This window comes from Rhinolophus sinicus, chromosome 4 (genome assembly GCF_057876585.1).
Source record: "Rhinolophus sinicus isolate RSI-liver-muscle chromosome 4, RSI-T2T, whole genome shotgun sequence".
Taxonomy (NCBI): Eukaryota; Metazoa; Chordata; class Mammalia; order Chiroptera; family Rhinolophidae; genus Rhinolophus; species Rhinolophus sinicus.
In genome coordinates, this window is record NC_142504.1 from 49,088,786 (window position 1) to 49,108,015 (window position 19,230).

The following is a 19,230-nucleotide window of genomic DNA, read 5'->3' on the forward strand; positions in this document are numbered from 1 at the left end:
GGAGAGAATGAATCTGCTGGAGAGAGGGTCCCTTTTCTTGCTAAATATTAGCTGAGTGTACTTATTTAACGGGTGCTGTGTCCACACCAGGTGAATATTCTCTTTTCGTTCCCATTCAAGTTTCTGAGCTGTGTGGTTCCCAGGCAAAGAGCTAGTTTTTACTCAGTGGGTCTGCCTCAACCCCCTTTGTCCTTGCCCCAACTTCCCAGAACTCAAGATCTTAGCCCTCTAAAGAGCCTTCCACCCCAAAATGCAAAATCTGAATCTAGCCGTGAGGAAACATCAGGTAAACCGGATCGAGGAACGTGTTACAACACCCATGGCTTGTGATCTTCACGAGTATCCAGGCTGCGCATAGTGGATGGATGCTGGTCCTGATTAAAGGAGGCTAAAGAGACATGACAACTCAGCGTAACGTGTAATCCTGGGTTTTTTAACTTTTTTTCCCTTCTATATGGTGTAATTGGCAAAATTTGAATGAGGTCGGTATCTGTGATATTAGTTTCCTGATTTTTATAATTATACTACAGCTATGTAAGAGAGTATCTTTAGGAAACACACGTTGAAACATTTAGGGGTAAAAAGACATGATACTTGCAACTTACTCTCAAACAGTTCAAAAAGTATATAAAACATAAAAAAATTTAAAAGTGTGTGTATACACACACACACACACACACACATATATGGGGGAAGAGCATTTGAACGATTTTTGCAACTTTTCTGTACGTTTACAATTACCTTCCTGCCCTCTGCCCCAGAAAAGCACTCCACAATTCATCGCACTGTCTCCCTTCACTCTGTGAACGTCCTTGTAATGATTTTCCCATGTGGGTGGTGTATACGAGTTCCTTTTGTACTCTTCATACCACTTGACTTACAGGCACGTAATGTTACAGCTGGAAGGGTCCTCAGAGACCCCCTAATTTGAACGCTCCCAGGTGATGTGACCAGACCCAGAATTCCAGGTCCTGACCTCCAGCCCAGTGCTCTTTCTTCTTCACACTGTGACCACACAATGCATTTGGCTGCCAAGCTGTGAAAGGACATCGATCCCCTAGGCTTTTGGAACAACGGATGGGACCTGTCAGGACGGCATGGAAGCCCTGGTGTCAGTGTCCTTTTCTCCGTTTATTTCAGAGGGACCATGGTATGAAACATATTGGGCAGTGGCTTTAATCTCATCTGTTCCCAGGGCCTAGGTAACACCTATGTGCTAATGAGTCTGATTTGTCTCTCCAACCCTCACCTCTGTCTGAGTCCACACTCCATATCCATCTGCAAACTTCTGCCCATTGAATGGGCACCTCTAATGTAACATGTCCAAAACCAAATGCTAGATTTGCCCCCTCCCGAGTTTCCTTATCTCAGTCCAGCATTACTATTCACCCAGTTATTCAGCCCCAAACCCAAGCACCCGAGCCTCCTGTTGTCACACCTCACAGCCAGACATCAGCACATCCCATTGGCCCTACCCTCCCGATACATCCAGAATCTGCTTCTGCTCAGTGCCACTGTCACCAGTTCGATCTAGGCCACCGTGATTTCTTGTATGGACTTCCTTCCACAGGCACCTTCTGATGGTGTCCTGCTCCCACCCCTCCCCTTTCCACTGTGTATGTCCCACTCAGCAACCAGAGTGAGCCTGTCTCTCCATCGCTCCAAACTGTCCAGCATGTCTGTGTAAATGAAAATAAAACCAAAGTCTCTACAAGGGTTTACCTGTCTGGGCCTCCCTGCATCGTCAAGCTCCTTACTCATCATTCTTCACTCCTAGAACCTCTGGGCGCCACACCCCTTTGTTGTCCCAGAAGCATGACTGGCCTGGCATGCCCCTGCTTCAGGGTCTTTCCCCTACTGCTCTCCCTGCCCAGAGTCCTTCTGCCATGGCCCACTCTCTGATTTTACTGGGGACCTGGCCTCAGGCCTTTGGAGACAGGCTTTCCCTGACTAGCTCATGTCAGGGAGCACGCTGACACTGACTTTTCTTCTCTGGACGTCATATGCTTCTTCATTCACTGTCTCTGTCCTCTACTAAGTTCTGGGAAGCCGGGAATCTAGTTGGTTCCCTCTCTATTCCAGCCATTGCTTGGCACTTAATAGGAGCTCATTATATATATCTGTTAAAGTAATGAATGAATGAATGCATCATTAAGTCAAAAAAGCAAGGAGCAGAATACTGTATACGTGTACAACATATATCCATTTATTAAAAAAGAAAAGGAAAGAAACACAGCTATGCTTTCCTGTCTTTGGGAAGATTTAACAGTTGTGGACTCTGGGAGGGTGAATGGGTGGCTGGGGGCAAGGATAGCAGGGAGACTTGTCAGTAGGCCTTCTGGGTATCTTTTGATATTTTTAGTAGGTATGTATATTACTGATTTGATGAATTAAAAAAATACATATATATACACACACACACATATATCAAATTATGTATACCTAAAATAAATACAATGCTATGTGTCAATTACATCTCAAAAAAACATCCACCTATAATTAAATCCACATTTCCTTCCCCCAAATGTTGTAAGGTAACCTCGATCAATATGTGAAAACACACAGGCGTTACAAATATAAAATCACGATACACAAATTCCATATGTATAGGACATAATTTAAGACACGATTTTTAAAAAACTTTAAAACCAGTCAGTGCCGTTTATCACAACTCAGGCTAAACGACATTACATCTTGAGCCTATAGTCAGTTTTCAACATTTCACACATGCAACAGTCCCCTAGAGACCTAAATAAAAGGTTACTGCAAGGAAGACTAAGAAAGAAGAAACAAAGGCAAATTAGCCTTAAGGTGAATAAAAAACGTATATATCTCTTTAAAACATATTACTATATATTACATATGCATATATAATATATAAACATATCTATAGCCAGCCTGTTAATGTTGCTGACTACCGATAATCCTGATAATCCAGTAATTATGAGAATACAATCACAGCATAATCTGCATTTCTGAGAAGGGGCAGAGCAGTGGTGGAATGCTGGCCTTGGAACACCTGGGAGAATGGCCCAGCTCTATGTCTACCAGAGGGACTCTGGGCAAATCACCTGCATAGCCTCCGTGGGTCTGTGACAAGGGAGTGCAGAGATTGAATCTGCCATTTTGGAGGTCTCTTTCCAGCTCTAACATTCTGCAGTTCTGTTTTGAGTAGATGTTACCTGTTGGCCCACACTAGTGGACAGATGCTATTCCTCTGAGATCCATGTAGATGTAACACTGATGTCGCAGGAACCCTCCTGCCAGACAGTCACCCAGCTGGGTATCTTCCTGGACACCTGAGCCTGTGTATGATTGAGCTAGAAAGCTGAAGCTCACCCTCCTTCTTCCAGAGGCTTCCTCCTCAAGCCTGGGGTTTGGGGCGTTTGCACTCGGTGCCTCTGCCAACTTTCATTAGCCAGTGAAGTGCTCTGGGAGCTGCTGCATATGAGCTGATCAAAACGTCTTGGAGCCCGGTGTGGGCAGAGCTGCCTTTGTGTCCCCAGAGCTGGGCCCACCAGGTAGATCAAGGACCTCAGGTGGTTCATGAACCAGCAGGCAGACTAATTCAACTGAACTTCCCTTTGCTGAGAAATGGCTGGAAGGAAAAAGGTGACGGACAAGAACTCTCATCCTGTTTTAGGAAAGGCCCTCGTTGGGGAGGGGTGTGGGGGTGGGAGAGGAAATTCTTGCACCTCAATTCTCAAACTATCTGCATAAGGGGAAGAAAGGAAATGGTACAGATGCATGGAAAAGGGCCTCTCACTTTGCAATGCCCCACGTTATCGTTTTCCTTATTAGATTTGTCTTGTTAACTGTTTTAGACTGAGACTAATGCTAAGATCGGTTTGCATTCCCTCTGCACATGCCAGCGAATATGTGGAGAGCTGTGTGGGAGTGTGTTGGGTTCCAGAGGGAATTCCCGGTGGAAATTCCACAAAGAATTCTCTCTGGATAGTGCTCAAAATGGAGTGTAGGGTATGGTTACAGCACGGGAGAGTAAGAAGGGATAAAGTGACAATACTGCAAGTCAAACGAGAACGAGAATGAAAATGTCTTTCAAAATTACTTTGATGATGCTAATGGTTTGATTTTCTCAACCAATGCTTTTCAGCCTACTTCTGCCCTTATTTGAAAGCTCAAGCGTTCTAGTCTTTGGAGTTTGGGGTGGGGGGAGGGTGGTGGTGAGGGGGAGAAGGTGCACAAAGGGCCACTAAAAGAAGTTTTGAAAACTCTGTCCCTGGATATTAAAGAAGATACGAGAACGCATTTAGGCTGGTGGATTTAAATCGAGGATAGCTTCAGAATCGTTTGTGGATAGGACCTGTACTTCTTCATTTCAAAAGTCCCAGAGAAGATTGTAATTCAACCCAATTCTCTGTTGTCACTCCTCATCCCCATCCCAGGTCCAACCCCCCTGTTGAGAACAACTGTTGGACCTGTTCTAGACACTTGTTGCTTAAAAAATGAGTCAGCCTGTGAAGTTTCTCCCTGCACTATGGTTATAAAATCTTAATGCACCTACAACAGCTGTGCCCCACAGGAAACTACTAAGCCTTCAAATGGGACAATTGGGGCTTTAATTGCTTTTCTTTCTTTCTTTTCTTTCCCCCCCATTCAAATGCACTCCAGAACAGTGCATACAAGACTGCAGGTACTTTAGAATGAAGTTGAGGTGGAAAAGTCTGTCTTGACCGCAAAGGAAGCAAACTCCCCATTTCTAGTGCCAGGGCCCATCATTCACCAGTGTGCCTTTCAAACAATAATATATTTTGTGAGCAGTTAAATATGGTGGATAATATAATTTTATATTTATATATGCACTTTTAAAAATGCTATTTTTATCCATCACTCTTCACAAAATCTGTAAGCCCTTCCTCAAAATAAAGCCCCAACTCTTTGAAAGTGGCTTTGCTCGTTTTCAGTCTGCCATTCAAAGCTTTCCATAGTCTGGTTCCAGTGTGATCTTCCAAACTGGCCCCTGTCACCCCACTGCAACACACTCCTATCACTTAAAGCTCGCTGGCTGACTCATGGTTTCAAATTCTTCTTTAATGTTAGAATAATTCCATAGGATTGTATCATTAGGATTATAGACGCATCTTAACTATTTCCCAATTGCTGAACATTTTTCTGTTCTTCTCTAAATTTTGCCAGAAACTGCACAAGGAAGCATCTGGTCCAGTGGTTCTCAAGTTTGGCTAGTCACTGGCATATGGGATTATGGGGAAAGGTGGGAGGTGGGGTGATTTGTTTTTTTTTCAATTGACATATAACATGCATACGGGAAGGGGCACAAATCACAAGTGTGCCTCTGCAAGGGTGAAACTCCGGACCCTTAGCACGGTACCAACACCTGACGACATTGGGCACACAAAATACCCCTATGTCACCAGCACCCAGATCAAGACACAGAATATTACCAGCATCCCAGAAAGGCTGGGTAGGGGAGGCTTTTTAAAAAAATTTTCGTGCCAGCCCAGTGGCTCAGGCGGTTGAAGCTCCATGCTCCTAATGCCAAAGGCTGCCAGTTCAATTCCCACATGGGCCAGTGGGCTCTCAACCACAAGGTTGCTGGTTGACTCCTCGAGTCCAGCAAGGGATGGTGGGCAGCACCCCCTGCAACTAAGATTGAACACAGCACCTTGAGCTGAGCTGCCGCTGAGCTCTGGGATGGCTCAGTTGGTTGGAGTGCGTCTTCTCAACCACAAGGTTGCCAGTTCAACTCCTTGAGTCCCGCAAGGGATGGTGGGCTGCGACCCCTGCAACTAGCAACGGCGACTGGACCTGGAGCTGAGCTGCGCCTTCCACAAGTACGATTGAAAGGACAACACGACTTGGAACAAATCCTAGAAGTACACACACTGTTCCCCAATAAAGTCCTGTTCCCCTTCCCCAATAATAAAAAAAAAATTCTCACTTTTCCAATCCCTTGAAAGTCTGATTCTCAGATCTGAGTTCATGAAGCCCAGAAATTTGCATTTTTAAGATCCTTCCCAGGGGTTTCCCACACACCATCAGACTTGGAGATCAGGAATCTGCGACAGGTTTTCAAATTGCCCCACAGGTGTCAGTTTGGGGGTATGGAGGTGGAGACAGGGTGTCTCTTTCTTATACTGGGCCAATATCTATGGGTAAAAACAATCTCTTACTCTACAATTCATAAACCAGTATCAGTCAGGTTTCAATAGAAAAAGCTGAACTACAAGGATGTGTATGTATATGTACATGTATATGTATATGTATACGAGGTTGGACAATTAATTTCGCGAACTCATCCTAGAAAAAGTGCTACACACCTCATTGCTGAATATCACTATAGTCACCCTCGAAGTTCTCCCCTTGGGAAGCTATGCACTGACACCAGTGCCTAGTCCACCCTTCAAAGCAATTTTGGAACTCTTTTTCTGGAATGGCCATCAGAGCTGTCATTGTATTACTCTTGATGTCCTGAATGTCATCAAAATGTCTTCCTTTCAATATTTCCTTTATCTTCAGGTAAAGAAAGAAGCCATTGGGGGCCAGATCAGGTGAGTAGGGAGGGTGTTCCAATACAGTTATTTGTTTACTGGCTAAAAACTCCCTCACAGACAGTGCTGTGTGAGCTGGTGCATTGTCGTGATGCAAGAGCCATGAATTGTTGGTGAAAAGTTCAGGTTGTCTAACTTTTCACGCAGCCTTTTCAGCACTTCCAAATAGTAAGCTTGGTTAACTGTTCATCCAGTGGGTACAAATTCATAATGAATAATCCCTGATATCACAAAAGGTTAGCACCATCATTGCAACAAGTTTGCGAACTTAATTGTCCGACCTCGTATGTATCTGTATATAGTGTGCCAAAAAAAAGTATACAAATTTTAAGAAAGAAAAACTGCATTAAAATTATAATAATATATAGATAACAAAAGATGAATACAAGTCACGTTTGACTTCTGCAATTACAAGAGGTGCTCAAAATGGTTATCATCAACGTCCAGACACTTCTGATTACGGCAAACTACTGCTTGAGCAACATTGACCAAAGTGTCCACTTGTACACATTTTTATGAGTCTATAACATATATTTGATCTTTGCAATAGTAATTGCTGGTTAAACGGCCTCTATAAGGCTGCTGTTTTTGCATCTGATGCTGGAGTTACATGAAATCCACGGGGCAGGCAGTTGGGAAGGAAAGAATAAGAATAGGGGGAAACCAAGAATGATCTGGAATCTACAAGCCTTAACTGGAACCCCAGCAGAATGGACTGAAATTCATGTTAGTTCTCATTGCCTTTGACCTTGATGGTAAGCTGGGGCCCTTCATCGTGGAGCTAAGCAACACACCTGGCCCAGGAGTCAGACAACCTGAACGGGGTTTTAAGGAAATGTGAAGCAACCTCAGCCTCATGGCAGTGTGGTGAGCAGCAGACAGGTGACAATGCACGTGTTATAAAATGGCTGCTGCGTCCCTTTCGTCCTCCATATCACCCAAGACTCTCTCTGTGGCTCCATCAGACTTAGAAACCTACAGAACAGGGAATTCTGGGAAATGTAGTTCAGCCTAGCCAGGTCGACATGTGACAAAGCCACCATCACCCATCTGATGGCTGGTTCTTAAGCTTGGCTACACACTGGAATCATGTGTGGCGTTAAAAACAAAACAAAACAAAACTCCAAAAAACTGATGCCAGGCCTGGCATCAGGATCTGTGACAGCTTCCTAGGTCACCCTAATGTGCAACCAAGGCTAAGAAACACTGGCTGTAACATACTATCCCCAACCCAGGACCCAAGAAGATAAATTCTACTCTCTTTTTGCCCCAAGAGGAGCATGAAAAGATCTGGTTATTTTTTTAAAGGCCCTAAAAGGTTTTCCCCATTACCCTGCCTTTCTGCTTCTGTCCTCCCTTCGTGAACCTAGCCACAGCCCTCCTGCAGTCTCAGTACATGGGCTGTGCCTTGAATGAAGCCTTGCTGGTTATCTTCCTGGTGCTAAGTGGATTAGGAACACAGCGGCCGACTGAGGTCATCCTAATGCCATCAAGCTCACAGTGAACCGAAGACTTGGAAGTTTGCACTATTAAGCTTCTAAATAAAGCACTCTTCCTCCCAGGCATAGACTAATTAAATGATTACAACACACACAAAGCGGTCAGTGAACACTTAACCACCGTAATACAAGAACGAGTTGGCAAGAGCTGGTGTTGTGGATTCGTAGGTGGCAGAGCTGCCACTGCTGCGTCTTTCTCAAGGGCGCTGAAAGAGAAGGCAGAGAAGGGCCACTGTAGGAGAGGAAGTGGGAAAAGAGTTAGGGGCTGGGAAGAGATCAGGTTCAAGTTCCAGCGCTGTCACTAACTAGCCGTGGGGCCTGGGCAAGCCACGTATGGTTTCTAAGCCTCAGTACCAGTCCCACATCCGACACAGGGGCACTGAGCGCATCAGGAGAAAGAAGGGATGTGAAACGGTTTTGGGGAGGGAAGGCTCAAAGCACGGACGTTTCTGAGCTAGGAAGTCGTTTTCATAGACAACACTGATGTAAGCGGACAGGCATCTAGACAGTGGATTATTTAGGCCCTTTGCTTTCCGTTCCTATCCACGATGGGGTTTTTTAAATGAGGTCTGCTGAAGTGTGAGTCTGTACAACTGATTAGTCTTCGGGCTTTCCTCTGGATTCCTAGTATTCATGCTGTCTCTCTCCCCCCATTGCAACAGATGATTGAAGAATACTAAACCACCCCCATCCTATACTCTCTAAATAAGTTTACATAGAGAGAACCTTTCTAAGAAACAAAAGCAGGAAAAGAACCTTTCATTGCATCTCTGGGAAGGATCAGGCAGGCAGTGCTGCCAAATGTTTGTGGGCCTATCTTTGCTGTTTAAGGCAGTTTTCTGTGCCTGAATTAGAGGTGAAGCTTCATGAGGGTAATGCTGGCTCCTGATGCCTCTTTATTTGGGTCTCCACCAGTGCCAAAGACAGTACAGCAAAGGATACTGGATGTAAGGTTCCAAAGTTCCAGGTTCTAGTTATAGCTTTGCTCCTCAAAAGTCATTTTTGTCCTCTCAGCCTTAGTTTCCTCCTCCATAAAGTGGGAATTACCTACGTCGTGGGATTGCTGTGTAGTGCAAATTAGGTATGTGTGGGGAAATACTCTATGACTCTAAAAGTGCTGTGCAAAGGGGAACAAAATGTGCTAAGAGCTGTTCCTTCTAAGAACGAGGCACTGGCTGATTTTCTTGTTGAGGACAGGGAGGCACAGAGCAGAAGAGGCTGGGTCGAGGCTGCAGATTGGGGTGCAGGCGAGGGGCAAGGGGACGACCCCAGCAGCCTGGGAATGACAGCACTCCCTTTCTCACTGCCCATCTTGGAGGGCTCTGTGCTCTCTCTCCTGCGGGAAGCTGTGTGTCTGGCCTGCTCCCTTGATTACTCATTCATTTTTTAATCCAGAGTTCCCTGAGCACCTGCTTTGTGCCAAGCACGGTGCCAGGGGTTGCAGTTCCTTTCTTTATGGAGCTGAATCTACCCTGTTTCTTCCCAAACAGGGCTGGACTCAGCTCATGCAGAGAGTTGGACAGCTAGCTTCAGGCAGCCCCAGGGACAGATGTAAATGGAGTGTTTTAGTGGGATTCTAGATTGAAGCTGGAAAATGTCAACACGTGGAGGCCAGGTCTGATAATAAGAAAAAGGAGAAAAGGTAACCCCCTGCCACCTTCTTTTGGGTTGTCCCTCACTGTGCCCCCACCTCAGGTTTCCAGAGTCTTGCTCTTGATGACTTTACCCTCTAGTGAAACTAACTCTGACCTCACTAATTCATCCTAAGGAGGTAAATGCACTTAATAGGGGTGAAAGCCTTGATGTAAAGGAATGATGTCTCAGCCCGAAAATCATACCACTAGGGTGGACACATCAGACTGGCATATGCAGGAACAAAAGAAGTGGAGAAAGTGGGGGCTTATGGCAGGGACAAGGTCCCCCTAAATAAACCCTTGTGGTTTTTAAAGATTACCAAAGATTGAGAGGAATGATGGCAGGGAGCAGTGTGGCTACTGTCAGGGTCCTAGCTCTTATTTAGGAAGGTGAGTTTGCAGGTACTTATTCCATTACGGAAAGCAATGAACTAGGTAATTAACTCTATATCTGAAAGTCGGGGGAAAAAAGACCAGGGGAATCATTGGTAGCCAGAACCCAGAACAACTCTACCAATAGGCCATTTTCCCCTCAATTCTGACCAAGCTTCCAGACAACCCCACTGGTCAATTTCTGGATGGATTTATAATTTTCCTCTTAGTGAGAAAGGTAAGACATCGTTTATTAGAAGACACCCAAAAGCCAAATTCCTGAAACACTGTAGGTAATGTGAACCCCAAGTGGATTCATTACAAGAAAAATTTGTACGGTAAAATAAAGCACTGACATGCAAAACCACACAAAACAAATGAACGCAGATGCCCTGGGAACTACGAGGCAGGTGAAGGACAAGCATGTGGCCGGCCGGCCACCACAGACGCCCATCCACGCACCTGTCCCAATTACAGCCCCCCCCCCCCCAAAGTACCCACATTCCTGACTGACTCCCTTGAGTTTATTTATGGTTTTGTCACCCAAGTGTGTATCCTTAAACACTGTTTAGTCTTGCCCATTTTGTAGACGTCTCTTAAGCTCACTTAAAGCGACCAGTTCTCCCTCCATCTATTGTCTGTCCTTACAATTTATCTGTTGAAGACTCAGGCTGTCTAACCTGCAGTTTTCTACTGTATTTTCTACTGTACTGGATTTTGCTCTTGGTGCACACTAACACGTTGTGATGTACTCATTCTTAATGCAAATAATCACCAGTTAGGGAAAAAAAATCAAAACTGTCTGCAAGCCATGTTCTGAAGTAGGGTGCAACCCACCACAACCACATTCTCATGAGTGTGTGGGCAAAGGGAGCTCTCACAAGAGAGGCAGGGAAGAAAACACGACTTGGAGAGAGGCTCTCTATGGAACTAGAGATTTATGAAATTATTTTTTGCAATTGGAAGTGGCCGGGAAATGCTTCTCTTAAACGTCTTCCAATATGGTTTGCTTTAGTAGGAAGCACATTTGGAACGGGGTACGGCATCACGTTATGCTCTGGGGGCCGGGGTGTACACCATGAGGTTTTATCAAAGACGATTCCATAATAAGAGCCTGGATGTAGTAAAAACCTAAGGAATCTAAACCACTAACCAGATTCACCAAATGTAATAAATATAAATGATAGATGAAAGGAAGATTAGATCTGGCCATTTACTTATGGTTTGGAGCAAGAAAAGTAAGCTTACAATTTTTTTCCTTTCTCTAATCTCAGCAGGCAGTCCCACAAACATAATTATTAGCATTTTCAAAAGACTTTATCAAATACTGCCTTAATAAAGAGCACATCCATTTAACAGTGACCTCCAGACACCCCCAATAAGTCCAGGACCCTAAATTATATGCTCCAGGGCGATGGCACCCACACAATGAACAAAAGAAATGAGCAGTGCTATACTAGGAGACGGGAGGGTTTTTTTTTATACTTAAAATAAAATGTTTGGGGTCTGTTTTGATTTGCACAGGGTAAAAAACAGCTCCAAAACATATGGATGCAATAAAGATTCAACAGTCAAGGCACTCTTCAAACCTAATAGACTACTGACACTGCCTACAAGACTTTATTTTTTTTTAAGGAGGGCACAGCTCACAGTGGCCCACATGGCGATCGAACCGTGGTGTGAATTAGCACCACACTCTAACCAACAGAGCTAACCGGCCACCCCCTCAAAACTTTATTACAGTATTAGTTATTCAGCTATGAAAGCAGCCTAACAGACATCAGAAGAGAATAAAAGAAATTAGGCAGAGGCCCTAACTGACCACATTCTGGTTCTCTATTCTTATTTCTTTCCTTGGTTCTCCTAGGGGTTGTATTTGTGAAAGAAAGCAGGACTGTGTATTTAGGGGGAAGGAGCAGGGCGGGAAAGATACTCAGGAGAAGGATGTGATACAAATTTGACAGGCAGACTGACTTCTTTCCTGGGCACAGGGATTTTTAAAATCTGTTTGCAAGATTGGGTTCTTGCTCTTATAGTATAGATGGTAAGTGATTTCCAACCCTGGTTTTTACAATGCTTTAGGTATTTCCAATGATTACAACGTGTGTGTTTAAAATTCTCAAAACCAAATTAATTTGAAGTCACTTTCACTGAAAAGGCAAATGTGATTCAAAAGCTGTTTTTCTTATTATCTAGTCTTCCTTTGTGAGAGATTTAATACTCCTTCTTGGAATTCCTTTCTGCCTGGCTCTGCAACACTGTTATTCTGATGTTTCAGGACTAAGCACTTGTCTCCCTGGCTGCTCGTGCTTCTCTCCGGGCCCCATCTCTGGATCACCAGGAATTCCTCAGAGTTCTTCCCTAAACCCTCTTCTCATCCCTTCCCCCGACCCCAGCCCTCCACTCCAAACCCCTTCATGGACTCCTCTCTTTTCAAGAGTTCCAACTCCAGCCTCTAAGAACTAGCTAGTGTATGAAATACCCACTGTATGAAAATCCTGAAGGCAGGCTGGGCTGGCACCCGTGGTGATGTTGGAAGGTTGAGCAGAACGTAGGAAGGGGGTTCGATCTAACACGGCTTCCATGAACTCACTTCTCATGCTGGGCTGGGGTTGGTCTAAGCACATTACATGCATTGGGACATTTAATCTTCCACCACCTCTGAGAAAGCATGATTATACCCATATTCCACACATGAGAAGTTAAGCTTGGAGAGGGCAGGAAATAGGCGAGGTAGGGCCGAACTGTGACCCTAACTCAGGCCCAGCTCTTAATCACTAAGCTTTTCTGTGTGAGCAGGAGATTTGTCCTCATGCTTCTGGACACTGAGGGACTCAAGAGCTTTGGGGTTTGCTCCTGCAGCGGAGCCAGGGAAGGATGTAGCAGTGGTTACGGGTTCCAGCTCTGCTGCCCCTGCCATGCAACCCCCGGAGAGGCTCCTGCCCCGCCCGTGCCCAGGCCTCCCCACTGAGTGGCAGCTTCGCCAGGAAGGTGCACCTGAAGGCAGATGGATGTGTGAGGTCCTTACTGTGCAACTCCTTCCACTTCCCAGGCTGGACGGTGGTGGAACTTCCAGGGATGATGCCATTTGAAGGACGAGGGCCTCGACATTCCTTCTTGGCAAACTGTATGCCTCAGTTCATAGAAAACCACTCTACTGATGAGACTAAACATTTGAACCCATCGCTGTCAAAGAAATCCTGGATCTGGGAGACGTAAGGAAGAGGAGAGCCATGCATGATGCTGTCATTAGATAGGGAGCATGCTCTGGAGCCACCCCTGCTGAAGAGGCACGTAGGGGGCCTTCACACCCTCTCTGTGAACCATTCTCATGTCTTCTGGAATACCACCTCCTTTCCCCAGAGACCTGTGTTCCATACCATGGATGACTATATGGTAATGAAATCTTTGGTGGCTATTCTGTTCTTAATTTTTCCCCACTGAGTACCTAATTTTGTCAGCCCCGTTTAGAGTTCTGGGGTGATGATGAATGTTGAAATAGCCACGGAGTTTCATTTATTCATCGTGTCTTTCTTACTCATCAGGAGTCAGCCCTGAGATGACCAGTATGGGGCTTGGGTTCAGCCTGGGCCTCTCGTTCCCAAGACCTACACACGCAGACTGGCTGGCTCAGGGCTTGGAAGGAAAGTGAGGGCTGAGCCACCACGCTGGAGGAGAAGCAACCACAGGATACGAACAGTGTGTGTGTGTGTGTGTGTGTGTGTGTGTGTGTGGTGTGTACTTGCATGTGTGTGTGGTGTGTATGTGTGTCGTGTGTTATGTGTGTGCGGTGTGCGCACACGTGTGTATGTATGTGGTGTGTGTGTGCGTGTGTGGTGTGTGGTGTGTATGTGTAATGTATGTGTGTGTGTGTATGTGTGTGTGACTTACTCTGTGTGGATGGTTGTGGTAGGAAGTAGGGTATGACCAAAGAGACAGAAAAAAGCTTACAGAAATATGCAGTCACCCTCAGATGGACCTTTTACTACAGTTTCCTGCCTACATATAACAGTCTTATTCCTACCGGAACACAGGGAGTTAAATATTAAAAGAAAAAACACCCTTGAAACTGAAACCTTATTGTCCATGGCAATTTATTAAATAACTAAGGATTTCTAGGCCTTATTAGAATAAATGTTAAGAGTATTCTCTTATCCTCTGAATTCACTTCTTCACTTGTCAGCACCTGCTGGCAGCAACTGGAGTAATTTCGCCAACTTTGCTGTATGTGCAAATCAATTTGATTTCCCCCCAAAAGATAAAAATCAGTAAAGTGATTAAGTTACAATTAAGGCATGTCATTGAAAGCACAGACAACATGAAAAGGCTGAGAAAGATTTGCTCTGAGGTCACTACTGACTTCCTTCCATCCAAGTTCAATGATTTTCCCCCTCATTCTCTGTGCCTGCTCTGCTACGATATTGTGGCTGATCAACAAGCCTCCTCCTCCTTTTTCATATTCTCTCCTCTTTTGGCTTCTATCATGCTATCTTTATGCCAGGTTCCCTTCCTGGTTCTTGTACTGGTCCATCCACCCATCCATCCATCCATCCATCCATCCATCCACCCACCCACTCATCCATCCAATAGATGTTTAATGACCCAATGTGCCAGGCTCTGGAAAAAATGACAGAGTATATGTATGTCTGGTACTACAATCAAAAATATTTTTATATATATGATTTCATTAATTTCTTGCTACAACTGTGTGAGGTGGCTGTTGGTACTCCCCCTTTACACATGAAGAAACAGGCTCTGTTGAGAGGATCTGTGATTTATTTACAACAGCAGAGCCAGCAGGTGGCAGTCTGGACATGAATTCAGGTTTATATCCCAGTAAGAATTCACACATACTGGTCAAATGTAATTTCTCAACTGGCCACATTGTTCCTAATTAAAGGTCATGATCCAGTCAATATGTATTTATTAAGGCTGTGCTAGGCTCTGGGGGATGCAAAGACTGTGTCCCTACCCTTACTGAGCTTGTGGTCTAGTGGGGGAGACATATTAATCATATGTTCACACAATAAACATTTGTTTTCAAGGTATGAGGGAGAGGGAACCTTGTTATGAAAATCAGGGAAGTCTTCCAGGAGGAAGTAATCATTAAGATGCATTCTGAAGGATGAGTCAGAGTTAGCTTCGGGAAGAGAGGATGCAAGAAAATCATATACAGAGAAGGAAAATTATGTGCAAAGGTCCAGTGGCAGGAAGACCCAATGTGCTGAAATTCTGAAAGGCCAGCTTGACTGGCAAATAGAGAGTGAAAGGGAGCCTGGCACAGGATGTGGTTCAGACCACGCAAGACTTTGCAGCCATGATAATGATTTTTACTTTTAGCTTAAGAGCAATGGGAAGCCACAAATCAAGAGAATGGTATGATTAACTTTGATTTTGATTCTGACTTCCGTGTGCAGAATGGATTGTAGAGGAGCAAGAATGGAAGCAGGGAAAACAGCTGGAAGGCTTGTAGTTGTCCAGGCGAGAAGCGATGGTAGCTTGGACCAGGGTGGTGGTGGTGGAAATGGAGAGAAGAATTCCACAGGTGCCCCCTGCTCTGCTCATGCCCATTTTCTCCCTAAACCCTGTCACCAGAGTGTGCTCACGAATTTGCTTGTCCACACTTCGAGGCTCTGCTGGAGTCTCCTCTTCCAGGAAGCCTTCTCCAGACAATGCGAGTCCTCCGAGATCTTTCAGAAGTTGTGTCTATCTTCTGCATTGTCCATTCTCACACTTGATTCTTCTCTATGGCTTGGCTGTTCTCCGGTCCGTTTCTGGAGATGCTTTCATTTCTCTTGTCTTGCTTTCTCCCTTTGGAAAGTAAATTCTTTGTTGGCATTTGCTGAATGGTATCAATAGGGCTCCCTTGGAAACTACATTTGTAAATGATTACTCATGCCAATTGCCTTTCTCCCCCCACCCCCAAAATTAAACACTGGTTGCTTAAATCTGTCTTTATGATCTTGTTCTATCAAAACGTATGTCCCAAATTTTCTATTATTTCCTCTAAATGCTTTTCCATATTTCTCCTAGCAGAAAGCAGTTTCAGAACAGAGTGGGGGTGCGGTAGGGGCAGGAGTGTAATTCTGATGAGAATTCCTATACCTTTTAATGGGGTATTTGATTAATCTTTTCTACAGGCACCATTATTCATGCCTTGATGGAATCTCATTTTATAGCCCTTAATACATGGACCCAATTTATCCACATCACATTGTATTCTAATACTTGTCATCCAAGTTATTAGCTATCTCCTTCTCAGTGTAAAATCATCAGCAAGTTTGATTAGCTTATTCCTCAGGGGTAATAGGGGAGATAAGAACAGACGCCGTACAATATGCCCACCAGTGGCTCGCGTCCTCAAAAGAAGACTGCTAAGCAGATTCCATTTATGGAGCCGAGGTGGGCAAGATCAACACCTGTCCCATGGCAGAGTCTCCGTGTGGGACCCAGGAGCCATAGCCACAAAGGGCTGACGGCTGTTGTGCCTAGTGGTGCTGACCCACCATCCTGAGTGGGATCATTGTAATAAAAATAGTGGGGCCCCTCCCTCTCCTGTTTCCCCTTCCTAACATGCTCCTCACCCCTAAATACCCTTCCTGAGAAGCACAGCTCAGAGCTCCTCTTTATTCCAGGACAGGACTGCTGCCTTACACCCCCATTCCTTTCCCACCGGGGGCCTGGCAGGCCAGATGATCGAGAAGGAGATGCACAGTGCCATGTATGGCTGTCTCCCCAGCACACAGTTGGCTCTAAGCAGCCAGCCCTTTCTTTTTCTTCTCTGGAACTCAACCTGAGACATGGGACTCATTGGTGGTTTCAGTGCTTAGAAGCAAGGTTGCCCTCTGGCCTAAAGAGAGAAGGGGCCCGCATGACCCCTATAAGGACCATGGGCTCAAAGCCCACAGTTTCTAATGCCCCCTCCTCTATCCATGCACCTCTCCTCAGCCCAATCGGGCAAAACTCCCACAGCCCCTTGGCATCCTTTTAAAAGCCCCCATCATCTTTTCTCCAAAGGCCCTACATTAATGACTTTTGTGCTCCTCTGAGCACAGAAGGGGAGGATGGCAGAGGCTCCCCCTTTGCAGTGGCGCTGCTCCTCTGGGAGGTGGAGCCTCATTCCCTTTCCCTTCAGTGTGGGCCGGACTGAGTGACTCGTTTCTAATGAACAGAATACTGTGGAAGTGACAGTGAGTCTCTTCTGAGACTTGGTCATAAAAGGCATTTTGACTTCCTTCCTGCCTGTCTGGTTGTTGGCTCCGAGAGAAGTTAACTGCTATGTCGTGAGCAGCCCTACGGTGAGGTCTAAGGTACCAAGAGTGAGGAACTGAGGCCTCCTGCCAACAGCCAGCTGAGTGCGCCATCTTGGAAGTGGGTCCTCCAGCCCCAGCCAAGACTTCAGATGACAGACAGCGGCTCTGGATGACAGCATCACGGCAACCTCACGAGCAACTCTGAGCCAGAACCACCAGCTTAGCCGCTCCCAGCTCTCTGATCCATGAAACAGTGCAAGACAATAAATACTTGTTGTTTTAAGTTACTAAATGTTGAGGCATTTGTTATGTATCAGTACGTTACTAATACATTCTCACTACCATGTTTCCCCGAAAATAAGACCTACCCCCAAAATAAGCCCCAGTTAAGATCTCAGCCAGATGGACACATTTAGTAAGTTATGACAATGTTCCAGAAGAAGATGACATGACTGTATTTGAATAAATGTAGATTGTTGTACATGAAAAAAATGACATCCCCTGAAAATAAGCCCTAATGGAGCAAAAATTAATACAAGATTCCATCTTACTTTCGGGGAAACACGGTACCTCAGAGGAAGGCCTTGGTCCTTTCCTTCCCTTCAATTCCCTGCTCACGTTCCATTTTGATCTCCTCTCTTTGTTCCGGGAGTCCGGTGTCCCTCTGGAACCCTCTATCTGACCGGTCTCTGGCTTCTACTGTGTGTCCTCACAGTCTCAAGGACTCTTTCTTGAGAAAAGGGGCATGGATAAGGAGGGGCTCCCTGAGGCCCAGGTTTGGAATTCCAGCTCCTCGCCTGCCATCCAAAGTGATCCCTGGGATTAGGAGAATGACTTTTTGCAGAAAGCAGCCTTCCTCAGGCCATGCATCCCTCTTGTTTCTACCTGGGGGTGCCAGTGACTTCAGTCAGGCCCACAAGCCAGCATGAAAAGACTTTGCAAATAATGTGACCCCTTCTGTATCATGTTCATCTCCTGTACGCATTTTGCTCACCTGCACTTTCTGCAAAAGGTCATGTCTCGTTTCAAGTTTGCAGTTAAGCGCACCTGACACTAAGGGAGGGCTCCGAAAGTGGATGGAGATGCAAGCTGGCTTAAATATTGCCAGGTGGGCCACTCCCCCTACCCCTACTGGCCATGTCCTGCCAGCACAGCCGCAGTCATGAAGGAGGTGGCGATCCGATTCTCACTTCTCTGTTATTCAAAGGGTGAATGTAGTTTTTGATTAGAAAAAAAAAAATCCAGGTTGCTCTTCTACCTGGTCAAATACCAGTAACTTTTACAAAATCTATCTCAGTTCTATGGGGCAAGGTCAGATAGTTATAGATGTCAATCTCTTGGAGGGCTTGGAAAAGGTCACAGAGCAGTGGACCTAAGCAGTGGACCCAAAGCAGTTGGTTCTCAAGCTAGAGCGCTTGGGCCAGCAGCATCAGCAGGCTTGGTGGAAATGCAGATTCACAGGACCCACCGCTGACCTACTGAACCAGAAACTCTGGGGGCAGAGCCCAGCAATCTGTATTTAACAAGCCCCTTGAACAATTCTGATGCATGCTAAGGGTTCAGTATCACTGACTTAAAGGATTAAACATCTAAATTATTCATTCATTCATAAGACATTGATAGAGCACGTACTATTTGCCAGACACTTGGGGCAGTGAAGAGGAATTAGAAGGAACTCCTTCCTCAAGGAGTCTACAGTCCTCCCTTCCCTTGCTTTATGACAAAACCTGAAATGACAGCTGGAATTTGAAGACGCTAATCCAAGAAATGGAAATCTTCTTTACATGGAACTCTTTTGAATGGACAGGAGGCACACTGAAATTTTTTTTCCCCCAGGAATGATCATAGTCTCAAAATAGTAACTCTTCTAAAGTAAGTAAACATGTGGGTTTAATGTATCATGTGCAACTGGCTCAGCCTTTTAAGCTTAAAGAAAAAAAAG

At 45.3% G+C, this 19,230-nt stretch overlaps 1 protein-coding gene across 10 annotated transcripts in view; it reads right to left on the reverse strand.

The window, feature by feature from the left end:
• Positions 1-19,230, reverse strand: part of ATXN7L1 (ataxin 7 like 1) — a 216,685-nt gene that overhangs the window by 99,892 nt on the left and 97,563 nt on the right. Inside the window, exon 4 of one of the 10 annotated variants that reach the window (XM_019745374.3) lies at positions 2,185-15,846. The exons of the other annotated variants lie outside the window; for them this stretch is intronic. Within the exon in view, the coding sequence (XP_019600933.1) occupies positions 15,764-15,846 (83 nt within the window). The 3' untranslated portion in view covers positions 2,185-15,763. Of the gene's footprint in view, positions 1-2,184; positions 15,847-19,230 lie in introns of those variants that run through there. 10 annotated transcript variants of the gene reach the window in all.